The sequence below is a fragment of the Camelina sativa genome, chromosome 19, assembly GCF_000633955.1.
Source record: "Camelina sativa cultivar DH55 chromosome 19, Cs, whole genome shotgun sequence".
Taxonomy (NCBI): Eukaryota; Viridiplantae; Streptophyta; class Magnoliopsida; order Brassicales; family Brassicaceae; genus Camelina; species Camelina sativa.
Window position 1 is genome coordinate 8,325,586 of NC_025703.1, and position 18,255 is coordinate 8,343,840.

General features: G+C 32.3%; 1 protein-coding gene, 1 long non-coding RNA gene and 1 pseudogene across 2 annotated transcripts; all 3 read right to left on the minus strand.

Moving 5' to 3' along the window:
- LOC104765535 lies at positions 1,079-1,723 on the minus strand. The gene is made up of 2 exons (XR_763894.2): positions 1,606-1,723; positions 1,079-1,363 (listed from the first exon to the last, which is right to left on the minus strand). It is a non-coding gene; the product is annotated as an uncharacterized LOC104765535 (long non-coding RNA).
- On the minus strand, positions 2,442-7,233 carry LOC109130797 (annotated as a pseudogene).
- On the minus strand, positions 8,934-10,365 carry LOC104765537 (chitinase-like protein 2). The gene is made up of 3 exons (XM_010489262.2): positions 9,895-10,365; positions 9,646-9,805; positions 8,934-9,561 (listed from the first exon to the last, which is right to left on the minus strand). The coding sequence occupies exons 1-3, from the start codon at positions 10,313-10,315 to the stop codon at positions 9,135-9,137; spliced, it is 1,008 nt and encodes a 335-aa protein (XP_010487564.1). The 5' UTR covers positions 10,316-10,365; the 3' UTR covers positions 8,934-9,134.

The window sequence follows — 18,255 nt, forward strand, 5'->3', positions numbered from 1 at the left end:
CCCCCCCCGACGCCGACGAACAGAGGTCTCACCGGCGCCGGAAGACATGGTTGAGAAAGGGGTTTCGGTTCCCGTGCCTGGGAGCTTTTTTGTTCACTCTATGCAATAAATTTTATAAAAAATTTGGGAAATACCGAATATATTTTCGGGGTATCATTTTTTTCGAATTGTTCTTTCTTTTTCTCTTATCTACTTAATCTATATTAACATTTTTGAAGTACATTTTGTGTTATGCCTTTTTTGTTTTTCTTAATTACTTTGTTTTATTTACAACATTAACCCCTATCAATTTCCTAAAATAACATTTCGTAGAAACTCAATTAATGAACTATTTAAAACGACCTAATTTGATACGTTCATTGCCATAAATATCTTTACAACATCTATTAACCCCTACAGATTTTCCTAAAATAACATTTGTAAAAAGTCAATTAATGGATCTATTTAAACCAACCTAATTTTAAACGTTTATTGTCATACAAAGGTTGAATATATATATATATATATATATATATATATTCTGTTTGTTCCTAAAACAACTCTATGCATTAAATGATTAATCCCATAAAAATCTCAAAATCCATTTTAATAGATGTTTGGTGACTGTAGGACTTATTCCGTTTTAATGACACAACATCGTTTGAGTAACAAATTTATCCCGCGGTGTACTGCGGGTTAAATCACCAAATATTGTCCTGCGGTGTATTGCGGATTAAATAAGAGTGGAATTGGTGGGATTGGTGACACTTTTAGATGTGTACCAGGAGATAAATGTATTACTAGACTATAAATATACAACACGGGTTAAAACCTTGAAAACACTATAAAAATCTATACTTTTAATACTTATATCAAATACCTATAAAAATTTATATTTTTAAAATTAATAAAATAACAAATAAATACTATAAATTTTAAAATTTTAAAATTTTAAAATTAAAAATATTGTCCCGCGGTGTACCGCGGATTAAATCCTAGTGTTGTAATAATTGTGCTTTCATTGGCGTATATATAATCACATTTCCTTGATAGCTTTGGATGGTAATTAATTGCTTTTAGTTAATTATTCTACGGTAAATGCATCATCACAGATTATTTAATATTGCATTTATTTGTAAAAGCAAGATACAAATTAAATCCAATATTTTAGAGAATATATATATACGATCTTAGAATCGTCAAATTTGAGAGAGAGAGCATATATAACTGTACTACTTTTGGCAACAACATTTCACAGGACATGGAATACAAGGAGAACCACAGTCTCCACTTTTAAATCCAGCATTTTTACAGTTGTTATTACATTCCTCCCGTCCGTAGTATTCCGAACACGGCCCATGGCAGTTGTCAAATGAAAAATTTTCTACACAATCGATACAAACATGTGTAAATTAATCTTATATAACATTTCAATAAAAAGATAGTTATATAACATGTCCAAATGATAAAATTTTAACACAAACTTTTGAATGCATGTCTATATATAAATAGAAAACAAAAACATGGTCAATTCAAATTCTACATAGATATTTAAATTAAATATAGCTTTTGACATGTTCTTTTTGTTAATTTGCAAAATAAAACTAAACCAAACTTTAAATATACCTGAAGCCAAAATGTTGTGGCTAGACAATGAAACTGCCAATATCATTACAAGAAAACAAATCACCAAAGTTCTTGTACTACCCATAGTAATTTTTTTTATGAACTCTATTGAGGTATCTAAATGTTTATATTTTTCCAGATCTTGGAGGATTGACTCTATTTATATAGCTTATGGTCTTTAATTTTTTATTATTATTAATTGATTTTCCATCTTTTTGGTCAAAGTTGTCTTTTTTTTTTGGGAAAAAATTCATTTACATTTATGAATATGTAAATATTTACAGATAATGATCATAAATGAGAACTTAAAACTTCAAAAAGTATTTGACACTTGTGAATATATATGGTTTGAAGACAATTTGTTGGATATATTATCATTATGATCAATCAATATCTTAAGTTAAATGCTAAATTTAATTTCATAATTCAATATTGGAAAATTTTGTTTATAATTAGGTATATGGTATAAATTGTCTTTGATTTTAAAATTGATATAAAAAAATAAACTGAAATGAAAATTACATATTATATGTAAGATCATTAACTTTTTTTGGTTAAAGGTTAGATCATTAAATTTTTGTGCTAGAGGTGCTTCAACCCAAACAAACCAATCCTATCCGATCTTAACCAAAACAAAATATTCATTCGGAAAATTGAACCATATCACCGCCACAATAGTTATCAAGTCCGTTGTTGGTTCAAAGTGACACCTTCTTTATTATAATAAAACATTTCTGAATTTTGGATCGTTAAATTTTGTGAATGGAGTTTTCGGATCCATTAAAACATAAAGCCCTTCTTTTGATCGAACTAGGATTTTTATCTTAACCTTCTGGTGTGGAAAATATTGTAAATCGTACGTATATTTTTACAAAGTATTTAAAAACCAACCCCATGCAAAAGTCAAAACACATATACACCGAACTCGAGTTCTTTTTCAAAAGTCAACCGAACCATATTTCATAAAAACATCACTCAAGAAGAGGAACCAGAGGTCGGAGGAGCAGAGGAGGAAGTGAAGGCTCTTGATCGGCGCACGATATAGAAACTCGTGAGGACCAGCTTCTTCTCGTCCAACGCCTATCAGATCAAGATAATACAAGTAGTGAGAAACGATGTTGTTCATCTCATCGTTATCGAATCCGCTGTTGCAGATTTGATCGCCGTGAAGAACGTTTATGATAGCTCCTCTGAACCCGGGGGTTCTTTTCGACGCCGTGTCGTGCTTCGTCGGCTTCCATTTCCCCACGAGTCCGCTGTGCGCTGACTGCAAATGCTTTTTCGGTGGCGTCATCCACCGCCAAATCGCCGCCTGAAACCCCAACGTGGAGTTGTTCTCGAGATACTCTGTGTGACTTTAGGTCCATTTACAAAGCTTCCCCGGTTTCACCATAATTGTAATTCCTAAAATCAAACCAACGAAAACGAAGTTGAACCGGGTAATTAAATTGGAGTAAACCAGAATTGTTTGATTGAAACGACGTACCAATAAACCGGCAAAGCTCCTCGACAGACTCCAGGAATACAAGGATACGTCAATTTATCATAATCATCCCAATAGAGCTAATCAGGACCAATTATTGATGTGTGAGTCAGTGAGTGTCCTCATCGGTGAGTTAAAAAATAACATTTTTATTATCATTTTATTAATAACTAATTGAGTTGCATCTTGACGGGAAAATGGTCAAAATCGATTCAGATTATTTGCATAAAGCTATTTTATATATCAAATTTATCATATCATGCATTTATCAATCTGAACCGTCTAATAATTTAAATTTTTTACGTTAAACTTAAAACTTTTTAGCTGGTTTCAACACTTTTATAAACAGTGTTAGTTAATCGCTTAACGATGCTATTCAAACCGCAATGAAGTGACCATGTAGCATGTAGACATCAAAACAACGTCATTTTGATAGCTCAAATAAAACTAAAACAAAATGTAGTTACAAGAATTTGAACCTAAGAAAACACAGTCTAACACACTAGCACCTTAACCACGAAACATATTGATTTCTATAGTTTTCATGAACAAAACTTTAATTGTAAATATGCATGATTAAATATTGATTTCTACAGTTTTCATGAACCACCGACGCATTTAGGTTCAAATTCTTGTAACTACATTTTGGCTCTGATTTATTTTACTTTTATTTGACCTATCAAAATGACGTTGTTTTGATGCCTACATGTCATATGGTTATCTTGTCGGTGTCTGACTCAGCGCCATTAAACAGTCAACTAACACCGTTTATAAAAATATTGTAATCGGCTAAATTTATAAAGTTTAGGTAAAAAATTTAAATTATCAGTTAGTTCAGATTAATAAATGTATCGTATCATAGATTGGATATAAAAAAGCATTCGACAAATTATCTAAATTGATTTTGGCTATTTTCTCCGTCAATTGAATTGATAATAGCTGTAAAAAAATGTCTTTAGCGTCTCTAAAATTCTCCTTTTTTTTGTATTACTATAGATAATTGTAAAATATTGGGTGAAAACTTCCAATACGGCTGTTGTTAGTGGTTTTTTTGTGACTTTTTAAAAGTGTTCTAATGAACATTATTAAAAGTAATCAAAATAAAATAAAATAGACATTACAAAACTAATAAGCATTGCATGGATCTATTATTTTACCCGAGAGAGAGAGAAAAGCTTGAATAACTTTATCTTCCATTAAGATGTGGAAGGTTACATTATCCATATCATTTTGTTTATTACATAAATACTTCCTAATCAATAAATATACACAAATGTACACACACACAAAAAAATTGTAATATGAAAAGCTTGGAATTGGTGAATGGGTGTGGTCCTTGAACATGGTGTTCTCGAGTCAGTCGGTCATTCATTTCACCATCCAAACTTATTACACAGTGAAAGTGGGGTGGGGCGATGAAATTACCAAGTAGGAACACTTTGGCCGGCACATGACAACACAAATGGGATCTGGCTATTTTATCGAGAACGGTTTTGGAAAAACTATTTATATGTGCAACATAGAAATTGCATTGTCCGAAAGTTCCAACCACTTCAGGATTTCACAATAGGAGGAAATCACCCTGTTTATTACCAGGCCAAGAAGTCGAACAATCCTGAGCTTAAGTGGCGTAACCAAGGCGTGAGTCATATAGTCATATCACTACAAAAAAATGAGTGTATTGTATCACTTAAATTGTATCACAAAATTAAATAACCTTGTTTTAAATTACTTATTTAAAAATGAAACAAATAAAATTGATTTAGCATCAGTTACTTAAGTGATGTTTTAGTTAACTAATTTGACATCAATTAAATAAAATTGATTTAACCTATATTCGTTTGTATCACTTTTAAAACAAATAATATATATTATAGATTCACATTATTGATGAATCTATCAATTTTTATTAAAATCACTTTTTAATATGATACAAAATTTACATCAATAAAACTGATGTTAATTTACAATAGCAAGAATTAAAAGTCACTTATGTAAATTGCTTTACATCATTTAATTTCTAATACAGTTACTTATTTATTTATTATCAATAAAAGGCCTAAGAAAGAATTAATGAATTAAAATAATTACTTATTTTCAATTTTTTCAAAAAATGTTTTATTTTTTTCGTTGGCAATTATGAGGGATTTTTATAATCCCACATCGACAACTTTTAAAGGAATGGTAAAAAACTATTTATTATAAATACTTAAACCTTGTCAATACTTAAATTTAGTGGGGATAACAACTAATTGTGGGCCCCAACGCAAATATAGTAGAAATAATATATATTATAAATTATAATAAAAATATATAAACAAGTATGATTGAAAATATAAATAATTAAATATTATACTAAAGGAAAAATTATTTTCATACAATTTATTATAATATTGATTTTAACATCATGCTTTTAAAAATGATATAACTATTTAACATTAGTTTTGATAAATGATGCAAATATTTTATATCAATTTAGTAAAAATGATTTAATACTTATAACATTTTTATAAGTGATGTAAATGAACATCAGTTCAGTAATTGAAATAAATATTTATGTCAAATGATACAAATTATTTGCATCAACAAAATGTAAATTATTTATTTAACTGATGCAAATTATATTAAAATCATTTAAAAATGATACAAACTAATGAAATAAATGATGTAAAACCATCTTTTTTTTTGTAGTGTATGGGCATAGTTATATGTAGATAATACGGTTCGAGTCGTTACATCCAGTCATCTACATTATGCTACATATAATTAATCTTCATTATAGAATCTTTGCTGGCAAGTGGCAACTATAACGGGTTTTATTTTACTCCAAAAACAAAAAGGTTTATAACCGCTATCTTTAGTACGATCGATTAGACAGTTTGAACGTAACTTTCCGAATTAGTCTATTTAAAAAAAACATGTAATTAGTAGTTAACTAGTTCAAATATATTCTAATCATGATTTGGCTATATACGATTTGGTAAGATTTTGGTATTCTTATAAATAATTAATCAGTGATAGAGATAAAGTATAGTCTGCATTTTTTTCTTTTCTTTTAGACATTTTGCAAATCATATTCAAGAACGGTATAGTTTGCCAATCTCTTTTTTTTTCTAATGATAATTTGTTCGCATGATTTTATGTTATCAACATTCTGATTAGGGGTTTGCATACTCGTTTTACTTATTTATCTTCTTTAATAACTACACCCCAAAAGTCAACAAACAGACATAATCAAAATAAAAATAAATGAAGAACAAGAATACAATTTTAATAAAATGCATTTCAGAGTAACTCGAGTGTTTCAAACGAACGTGGGCCGTCCGTTTGACACCTCAAATCGAGACATGCGATCACAGTTTATCTTATATGGGATTCGACTCTTCTATCTATTTTCGGATGTTGTTCTTGGCTTCTTGCTTGTTTTGTTTTCCTGATTTTTTTAATTTTTCTTGCTTGCTTATTTTTTTAAATTTATTTATCGTCCCTTATGACTTAAAATGATATCTTAAATAACCTCAGCTGGGCATAATTAAAGTCTACAAACCAACTCATGTTTCATTCAATAATTAAGATGTGAGCTAATTGCCTTCACATCTCCTTTACTTGGAGCTTGAACATAATTATCGATCGTCATACTAACCACTAACCAGCTTCTTTTTCCTCAATTATATCTTTAAGTAAACATTTTCCCATATGCTCCCTTCTCCAGCTCCACAGTCTAAACAAGCGTATATACTACTCACTCTTTTGTATCATAGTAAGCGAAAGATTAATTGGAAGAGGTCTCAAAATTTATGTTAAGGTTTTGAGGACTATTTCTTTCATTGCAATAACGCGAAAGCGTTTCATCATTGAGTGATCGAGAGATATAGCTTGGAGAGAGCAATGTTACAATCTGAAATATCATCGATTTTTTTTCTTTTCTAAGGCAAACGTCGGTTGACATTTAATTTAGAACACAATTCTATAAATATTTACTAGTATAATTAACTAGGCTGGTGTCCCTACCCTGAGCTGAAAAAAAGAAATAAGCTCTTATTTCCAATGTTTAAATTTTTTTTATTTTATTTTAAAAATGAACCTTGTGCAAATGCACTCCCCGCATATGTGTGTAGAACCGGCCCTGTTGGTGTCCAGGCCATAAGTTTGCCGGTTTGACTGATCAAGTTTCAACCACTAGATAAATTTGATACGAAAAATTCTTATGATGTCAAACATCGTAAACTCTTCTGACATTATTTGCTTAAAACCAACGATTTTGTTCTTAACTAATGGATTTTCTAAATTTTATCTTATATTGTAACTTTGACTAATATTAATATCTCTCCATCTTCATCTTCAAACATATACTATAGTAATATGATAATATTGAGTTATTGCTCGCGAGAGGTTATATGATAAGAGTTGTAATGAATTTTATCTATTTACGTTAGGTTTAGTATAAGGTTTATTATATAGCAGATTTCAAGAGAAATTTATTATAATAAACTGTTTATTATTTTATTGAATTTATTTTTAAAAGCAAAATACAAATTAAATCCAATATTTTAGAGAATATATATACGATCTTAGAATCGTCAAATTTGAGAGAGAGAGAGAGCATATATAAGTGTATTATAATTGGCAACAACATTTCACAGGACATGGAATACAAGGAGAACCACAGTCTCCACCTTTAAATCCAATATTATTACAGTCTTTCATACATTCCTCCCGTCCATAGAATTCTGAACATGGCGTACGGCAGTTGTCAAATGAAAATTTTTCTAAACAATCGATGCAAACATTTGTAAATTAATCTTATATAACATTTCAATAAAAAGATAGTTATATAACATGTCCAAATGATAAAAATTTAACAAAAACTTTTGAATGCATGTCTATATATACATAGAAAACAAAAACATGGTCAATTCAAATTCTACATAGATATTTAAATTAAATATAGCTTTTGACATGATCTCTATTAATTTGCAAAATAAAACTGAACCAAACTTGAAATATACCTGAAGCCAAAACATTGTGGCTAGACAATGAAACTGCAAATATCATTGCAAGGAAACAAATCACCAAAGTTTTCGTACTATCCATAATAATTTTTTCTATGAACTCTGTTGAGGTATTTCTTGGAGATTGACTCTATTTATATAATTATGATCTTTAATTTATTATTATTATTATTATTATTATTATTATTATTATTAATTGATTTTCCATATTTTTGGTCAAATTTGTCTTTTCTGGGGGAAAAATTCATTTACATTTATGAATATGTAAATATTTACAGATAATGATCACAAATGAGAACTTAAAACTTGAAAAAGTGTTTGACACTTGTGAATATATATGGTTAAAGATAATTTTTTGGATATATTATCATTATGATCAATCAATATCTTAAGTTAAATGCAAAATTTTAATTTCATAATTCAATATTGGAAAATTTTGTTTAAAATTAGGTATATGGTACAGATTTTCTTTGATTTTAAAATTGATATAAAAAATAAATTGAAATATAATGAAAATTACATATTATGATCATTAACTTTTTTTTGGTTAAAGGTAAAATTACATATTTAATGAAAATTTTATGTAAGATCATTAACTTTTTTTGGTTAAAGGTAAAATTATTAAATTTTTGTGCTAGAGGTGCTTCAACCCAAACAAACCAATCCTATCCGATCTTAACCAAAACAAAATATTCATTCGGGAAAATTGAACGATATCACCGCCACCATAGTTATCAAGTCCGTTGTTGGTTCAAAGTGACACATTCTTTATGATAAATAAATAAAACATTTCTGAATTTTGGATCGTAAAATTTTGTAATACAGTTTTCGGATCCATCAAAACATATAGCGTCTTCTTTTGTTCGAACTAGGATTTTATCTTTATCCTTTTTGGTGTGGAAAATATTTTAATTCGTACGTATATTTTTACAAAATATATAAAAACCAACCCCATGCAAAAGTCAAAACACATATACACCGAACTCGAGTTCTTTTTCAAAAGTCAACCGAACCATATTTCATAAAAACATCACTCAAGAAGAGGAACCAGATGTCGGAGGAACAGAGGAGGAAGTGAACGGCTCTTGATCGGCGCATGATAGAAACTCGTGAGGACCAGCTTCTTCTCGTCCAACGCCTATCAGATCAAGATAATACAAGTAGTGAGAAACGATGTTGTTCATCTCATCGTTATCGAATCCGCTATTGCAGATTTGATCGCCGTAAAGAACGTTGATGGTGGCTCCAAACCCGGGGGTTCGTTTCGACGCCGTGTCGTTCTTCGTCGGCTTCCATTTCCCGACGAATACGTCGTGCGCTGACGGCAAATGCTTCTTCGCTGGCGTCATCCACCGCCAAATCGCCGCTTGAAACGCCAACGTGGCATTGTTCTCGAGATACTCTGGGTGACTCAGTAGGTCCATTTTCAATGCTTCCCCGGTTTGACCATAATTGTAATTCCTAAAACCAGATCAACGTAAACGAAGTTGAACCGGGGAATTAAATTAGAGTAAACCAGAATTGTTTAATTGTAAGACTACGTACCAGTAAACCGGTAAAGCTCCTCGACCGTGGTACGAGACTCCGGGAGTACAAGGATACGTCAATTTATAGTAATCGTCGCAATATAGCTGATCAGGACTCATCTCCTTGTTGTAACACAATCCCCAAGCTAATGGTCCGCCCGTTGCAACCCCGTACCCGCCTTTAAAATCGAATGATTGTACCGGTTATTAGCGATTCCAATTCCCGGTTAACAAACCGGTTTGGATCATAAAAATGTCGTAAACTTACATGAGGTTTTGCTTCCAACGTGGCCAAGAAACGCAGCGACTTCCTTCATCCCTTGAAGTTTCTCGCCGGTAGTACCGAACCCAAGAGGCTGATACTCAGCGGCCGCGGTGATGAATGATCGGTAATCCCAAAAACCGACGGCGTGAGCCACCGGACTGTTACGCTTAGAGAATAGTTCTTCGAATTGATATGTGTCAAAGAAATCGGAGATTGTATGGTTGCAACAATACGCGGACCATCCTTTACATTCCCATCCTTTGTCGCATAGCTTTTTGCCCTTCACAATCTTCACCAGAGGCTTTATCGCTGAACTAGAAGTCTCGGAACCTTCCTCTTCCGCTGTGACTAGAGATCCGGTCTGAAACACGACCAATGCCACCGTGAGATGCAGCACGAAGAATAATAGCGGTTTCGAAACCATGGTTTATCAAAAAATTTGTTGGTCTTTTTGCTTATCGATGCGATCATTAATTGTTTGTGTATAGTTAATATATACAAACATATAGGCATAGAGACTATAGAGTAGTGTCGTGTTCGTTTTAGGAGGAATTGGGTTTTCGGGATTTGGTGGGGTTTTTTGCTTGGTTTTGAAGTTTCTTAGAGTGGAAGTTACATCTTGGAGAAGGTTGGTTGGACTTGGAGCATGGACACGTAGAATTATAAACGTTATAAACTTTATATTTCTAGCAAAATGGTTTAATCTACTGCAACGCAATTAAACTTTCAATTTTTGTTTTTTAAGAATAATAATGAAGTGTTCTTTTTATGGTACTGATTACAACAAATGATTGAGAAATAAGTTGGGGATAGAGAAATATTGGAAATCGCGTTGGTCGAGAGGATTACACATTTGAGCGGTTTTGTTGTAGCTAGAATACTTTGGACTAATTTATTAATTAGTTATGAACTAAATAGCATGTTATTTACAAAAATAATACTCCAAAATATCATTAAGTTGATGTGTTGATTTCCTTCGTTTATTAACTCACATATAAAAATGTACGTCCTTCTCCTTTGATTTCTGTACAGAAGCTTATTTGCCTCGATTACGTACATGATCCCTTTTATATTTACATGCTTAATCAAGAGCTTTTAACTTTCTGAGTCTGTTACATAAACAATAAAGGAGAAGGAATAACTCTATCTTTAGTTGTGTCGGAAAATTTGTTTTTGTGTTAGTGGATTGCTATGTTTAGTCCCAACCGGTGGTGTCGACTATATGAAAACGTGTTTCCACAAAATAGGTTCACCAACACAAGTGGCGTAGCCACACAAAAAAAAAAAAAAAAAAAAAAAAAAAAAAAAAAAAGGGAAATTTGAAAANAAAAAAAAAAAAAAAAAAAAAAAAAAAAAAAAAAAAAGTGTATTAGACGAAAAAGATGTATTATCTAACATAATTCTTTAGTGGTATATGATAATTCACTACAAAAAAATAGTGTTATTGCAACAATATTTTTGCAATGATAGAATTTATTAGGAATTTGTAACATTTTTTCCAATATTTTTGTAATAATCAATGCACGTGACAATTTACTACAATTCTTGCAAAATAGCGATAAATTTTTCTGTTTTATATTTTCCTTACAAATTAGCAATATTATTACGACATATAAAAATATGCAAATTTACAATAATAAGTGCTATTTTGCAAGAAAATAATAGTAAAGACATGAGACAATTTATGTGACACAATTGCCACTGTAGTTATAACTATTTATAACTCTTTTGCAACAAATACTTTCTATAAAAATATTGTAACAGATTGTGCTGAGTTATTCAATATAGTGCAGTTCCTTGAAGGTTGGTCGTCTTTTTCCAACCGCCTTGATGAGTTTACTTTACTCAAGGAGTCCTTCCCACTGTTCTTCATCTCTTGGATCCCGTGGGCATCAAATTCGAAGGCGGTTTGTTTTGCCCGTGTTTTGTGTTCCATTATATCTGTAGTTTCTTTTGAAAATTTTTTTCCTCTAATTTGGACAACTAATCGATAATTTTTTAAAAATTTATTATTTGGTTGACAAAATAAAAATAATAATGTATACATTCATATATTTTTATGTGGTAATCATTTATAACAAACAAAAGTTACAAACATACGTCACGATTTTATGACAAATATACTACAAAAATAATGTTGCATTGATACGACAAAATAGCAAAAAGTTTATTCATTGCAAATTTTGCAATATATACGCAACAAATACCAATTTTCAGCATTCAAATAGCAACATATAAAAATGTGTCTCAAATTTATTACATTCTCGAATTTACAGTAATATATTGAGTTATTGCAACAAATTTTAGCCTAAAAATAACACTAATTTTTTGTAGATATTCTTAAATATTATACTTGCGCAACAAAATATATTAATATATTTTAATATATGATAATCTCTATATATATGTCAACTTTTTTTCTTTTTCTTTTGGGGGTGTATGTTCTCATTTTTCAAAAAGAATGACGTTATATGTACACATTGCATTTACGTGAAGTTATGTATATGTATTAAGGTTCGTAAAGTAAAATACTAGCGTTGTAATATAAAGAAGATCCTAATATGAATTACACATCTTTAAAACACGTGATCATAACGGACGTGTGGTGGTACAGTGAAAAATTATGATTGGTGCATAGTTGTTATACACATAGATGACCGGGTTCGAGTCGTACCATAGTCAGTGGCGGAGCTAAGAATTTAAGTCATCAGGGTCAAAATATAATTTAAAAGGTCAATTGTGTTATTAATTTTTTTTATAGGGGTTAATTCTACTATTTTATCAGGGTCTATTTAATTTTTTTCCTAAAAATTCAACTAAATTTAAAATTTCACCAGAATCAATTTTTTTCCTGAAAATTCAACTAAATTTAAAATTTCATCAGGTCAATTGACCCACATGCTTCTACCCTAGATCGGGATCTTGGAAAAAATTTCAGGGTTCGAGAGAGTTGAAGCAAAAACACGGGAATCACAACTTCTGGTTGTGGCCGCTGGATTGAGTTGGTTTCAAGCTGCTTCAAGGGATAGTTGATGAAGATAATAACCGACATGTATATGTATGAAAGGATAGACCGGGATAAATGGACCTGGATCTCGGATAGAGGAACCAGATGCGCTAGTGAAAGAGCCTTCAAAAACAAATGTTCATCGATGGTTTCCCCACTTAAAGTTTCATAGACTTTAGTCAAAGGGCAATTTAACAACAGATTTTGAAAAGAATGCTCAAAGCACCTTGTATTGTTTGTCGCTTCAGGGCATGAACAAAGTCTTCGGTTGATCAAGCCGTGAAAACAGAACAAACTAATAAATGGGCTTGGAGATGAAATGAAGTAATCAAACCTGGCCCTGTAGTGAAATGTAGGTGGGCTGCGATTTTTGGCAATGGACTGAGACAAAGGTAGTGGGCCGCAGCATAAAGAATGGCCCAACAAGTGAAACCCTAGAGTTGCTTCAGTTGGGGAGGTGCTGAGAGTGCCGCTGCGGCTGTACGGAGAGGGGGCGGTGGGACGGAAACTTGGCAAGGTAAGGGATAATCCTTCCGCCGTAAAAATCATCACCGGCTCCGGTGTCAAGGCAGAGCTCCAAACCAAGGGAGATGACATATTTGACTTCGAGGGGATCCGGTAGAGATAAGAAGCGACGAGGACTGCGAAAGATTTAAACTCTTTAGATTTATAGATCTTTGAGAGTCAAATCTTAGATATAACAGTTAAAGAGTGAGAAGACAAGAGACAATCCTCCTTCATCGATAACGCTGGCCAGAAAAAGTTCCAGACGAGGTATAAGAGGTTCACCGGAAGACTCTTTATGGTCTCGTCATGCAATGGAGCTTTGTGGAAGCAAGGTGCAGGGAAGGAGGAGTTCCAAGGTAACAGAAGAACTAAGAGAAAGAAAGCTCGTTGAGAATTGTTAAAGAGTCGAGAAAAGCTAAAGATATCCCGACGCCGGCGAGCCAAAACTCCATCGGCGTCGGAAAGTATGGTGAAAAGAGCTGTCTCTATTATTGTGCCCGGAAGTATTCCTAATATTTTTTTGACAATGTTTGTTTCTGCGTCGTACCATCTAGTCATTATACGTTTTCGACAGATCATCACTGATTCACTATTATTAACTCTTCGTTCGCAACTATAACGGCTTTTTACTAAACCAATATATATATATATATATATATAATGGCTTTTCTTAACAGATACTGTACTAATTAGTTTTCTTAAAATCATTGGATGGAAATGGAAGAGATGGGTGACAAAAAATTAAAAAGAAAGAAAGAATTAAGGAGAGAGAGATAGATTCTCAAAAGAGAACTCATGAGAAACCTTCAAGAGCCTCCCCAGTCCCCACTAATTTGTCACTAAAACATTTAAATAATAAATTTTAATTAGATAACGGGATTATATTAGAATATTTAATTAAATGTGAAAATCCCATTTTTAGTGATTTCCTCCGGATGGTGATGTTCTAACAAAGTTCCCAATACATGTAAAGAAAGTATAGTGACCAATTATTGATGCGTTAGTAGTGTTTTTCTTTTAACTTTGTAAAACTTATAAAAATAAAATAAAATAACATTACGTACAAATTTAAACAATAAGCATACCTTTTACCGAAAAAAACGATAAGCATATTACATGGAATCATGGATGATGGATCTATTTATTTGCCCAAGAGAGAGAGAGAGAGAGATAAAAAGCATGCATAGATACATCATTGTCCACTAATCCAGAGTGGTTGGAGTTTGGTTCGCATGCAGGTTTCTATTTCTGGACGTTCCAAATTAATGTAGATGAAAGAGACTAATTTTTATTTAGATAAAAATATCTTTGGCATACACCTACAAGACTACCATGGTCTGCTTACAAGAAACTTAGGCTTAATCATGATCGTGTGTTTATTAATCAGTCTGTCTATTTTCATATATATTTTAAAAGTATGTGAATTTCAATAAAGATAAAAGTTTTACAAAAGCTTCTTAATACAAAAGTCACCCCCTTGCCAAAAAAAATTATAAAAACAAGGCAGGAACTCATAAAGAACAGAAACATCTTTTAGCCAAAGGACCTTGAATTTTTCCCTCCATATCTTCACCAAGGTTGCGTCTCTGATTTGTTAATCAAGTCCCTCGAACAAGATATCGGCATCCAGATTGCATGAGCCGCTTGAGCGACCAGTCTACGAACACATTGGTGATCTGCTTTCCTTTAAATCCAACCAAGTTGAGAAAGCATCCCATGTGTGAAAGGTGAAAGGGTTGTAGCCAAACACGTCTGTGAACCTCAGCTTAACTCACAGTTCATTACGCCCCTGCTCATTTTCAAAATCATCGACCGGGAAGTGCGGAACACCATCACAGCAAAAAGGTATAGAAAGCGTTGGAGAAATCTCATGATCTAATGGATTCGGTGACACCCTTATCTTAACCATACTTAGTGTAATCTTGTTTTTATCTTTGTTGCCAAGATTACTCTACTTTAAGTAAAGCTTTTATAATACCTCTACATTTCATATTAATGATATTAACGTTCTTAGGTCATCTCCATTGAAATCTTTTAGTGAGTTGCTTATAAGTTGCTTAGTAATAAAACAGATTAAATATAATCTAAATAGTTCAAATTTGCTAAGCATCGATTGTTATATTAGATGTTTTAGAATCACTAAGGATCTCGGGCGTGTCAATTGGTGATTGGCTGGAAGAAAAAAGAATTTTTTTTTCTGCAACTCTCTCTCCCTCGCGACTCTCTCTCCTTCTCTTCTCTTAATTGCTTGTTGTTTAATATTCAACAACAAACCCAAAGTGTCATAAGCCAAAACAAAAACCATTTCATTTCAACAAAAACCAAAATCCATAAACCCTTACAACAAAAACAAAAATCCATATCAAGATAAACCAAACTTCTCCAAAAAAATGTCTAATTGGAGTTCTGATCAAGAAATTGAAGAAATGGTAGAGGAGGAGGTTGATAGTTTAGTGGATGAGATTCAATACCACGACACTCACCCGACAGTACCTCCAGCTCCAATAATCCGAAGAGTGCACGTTAATAGAGACCGCTATGAAGGCCACACTCGGTTATGGAATGATTATTTTAGTGATAATCCAACTTACACTCAAGCTATGTTCCGCCGTCGCTTTAGAATGAACAAACCATTGTTCATTCGTATTGTTAATACTATTGAGAATGGAGTCCCATTCTTTAGACAAAGGCGAGATGCTTCTGGAAGGCTCGGTCTTTCTGCACTTCAAAAATGTACGTTAGCTATCAGTATGATGGCATACGGATGTGCGGCAAATGCGATGGATGAACATTTACGACTCGTTGAAACGACCGCCCACAAATGCCCTCTCCATTTTGTTGAGGGAGTTATAAATCTGTTTGGAGACGAGTATCTCAGAAGACCTACAGCGGAAGACCTCCAACGATTGATGAATATTGGAGAACATCGTGGTTTCCCCAGAATGGTAGGGAGCATAGATTGTATGCATTGGGAGTGGAAGAATTGTCCCACTGCGTGGAAAGGACAATATTCACGTGGATCTGGAAAACCGACAATCGTACTAGAGGCTGTGGCATCACAAGATTTATGGATTTGGCACGCATTTTTTGGACCACCAGGTACGTTAAATGATATCAATGTTTTGGACCGCTCACCGGTGTTTGATGATATCCTAGGGGGCCGAGCTCTGAGAGTTACATACGTTGTCAATGGACGGCAATACAATATGGTGTACTACCTCACAGACGGTATCTATCCGAAATGGGCTACTTTCATCCAATCCATTACACTTCCACGTGGCCGAAAAGCAAAACTCTTTGCTCAAAATCAAGAAGCATGTCGTAAAGATGTAGAGCGTGCATTTGAAGTCTTGCAAGCAAGATTTGCAATCTTGAAAAATCCCGCACTTTTTTGGGATAAAAGAAAAATAGGAAAAATAATGAGAGCATGTATCATCTTGCATAACATAATAGTGAAAGAAGAACGACATGAATACAATTTCTACTATCCATCGGAGTTCTATCACGGAGAAGGAAGCGGAACTTCTCACGTCGATTTATCGTATTCTATAGATATGCCAACAACTATAAATAATATGATGGGCATTCAAAATGACGTTCATGATACACAAATGCATGATCGTTTGGAAAAAGACTTGATTGAGCATATCTGGCAAAAATTTGGGACAACCGCACGATAAATCTTATTTTGAATTTTATTTAAAATGTTTAAATTTTGTAAAATATGTGAACTATTTTGAATTTTGTATAATATGTTTAATATGTTTAAGATTCTATAGTTTTATGTAATATAAAAATTTTAATAATTGTTTTGTCATTTTATATTTTTAAAATTGATAATTACAAAACACAAATTAAAAATTATTATTTTAAAGATTAAGCAACCTTCTTTGGGTTCTCTAGCAAAAGAATGATTTTGCAAAAATACTCTTAGAGTTGTTTTACTTAAATTAGTATTAATTATATGTTTAATTAATTTGAGAGTAACTTAGAGAGTACTCCTTACTAATGATGCTCTAACGCCGCGGATAGAGTCACCAATGGACATGAGGTACGCAATTTGATCTGTTCTCGTTTTGGTGGGCTTACAAATTCTAAATTTTGTTTTGGTGGGTTTCATACAAGTTCTATAAGGGGTTTTCATTTTGGTGGGTTTCAAACAACACTCTCTATTGGTTGGTGGATTCTAACTTTTTCTTTTTGAGTTTATAATCAATAAACTCTTAATGGGTTTTGATTTGTTGGGCTTAAATTATAAGCTCGATTAATGGGCCTGGCTGGCCACTTGTGTCATATTTTGTTTTTGTCATTTATGAGGTTTATTTTATTTTATTTTGTTTGTTTATTGAAATTCAATGTCTAGCAGCAAATCATATAAATTTTATTTTCAGAAGATTATAAAATACGTTTTTTCTTACATAAATCATCAACAGTATATGTATAGTATGTTATAAATAAATAACTTTGTTCGATTGTTTTTTGTTTAACAGTATGCAATTGGCCGTTTCAATAATAGCCAACCAATCTATGGAACCCGGGTGACGATGAATGTGTGGCAGCCAAAGATAGAACGATTTAACGGGTTTAGCCTGGGACAGATCTGGCTGGTCGCAGGTTCGTATGGTGATAGTAGTATCAACAGTATCGAGGCGGGCTAGCAGGTCGGTATAAAGAAAAAAAAAATTATTCACTAGTAACTAATATTTCTAATATGGTCTTAATATATTTTAATCAAAAAACTTATTTATATAAAAAATATCAATGATGAATAACTATAAATTCGACTTTTCAGGTTTATCCGAAGATATATTTCGACTACCAGCCGAGATTGTTCATATATTGGACGGTAT

Excerpts from the sequence above, each read along its gene's own strand:
- LOC104765537 (XM_010489262.2), bottom strand. The coding sequence starts at position 10,315 with ATGGTTTCGAAACCGCTATTATTCTTCGTGCTGCATCTCACGGTGGCA. Across the intron at positions 9,806-9,894 it reads CGTTGGAAGCAAAACCTCAT|GCGGGTACGGGGTTGCAACG; the intron begins GTAAGTTTACGA and ends TCGATTTTAAAG. Across the intron at positions 9,562-9,645 it reads GGAGCTTTACCGGTTTACTG|GAATTACAATTATGGTCAAA; the intron begins GTACGTAGTCTT and ends ATCTGGTTTTAG.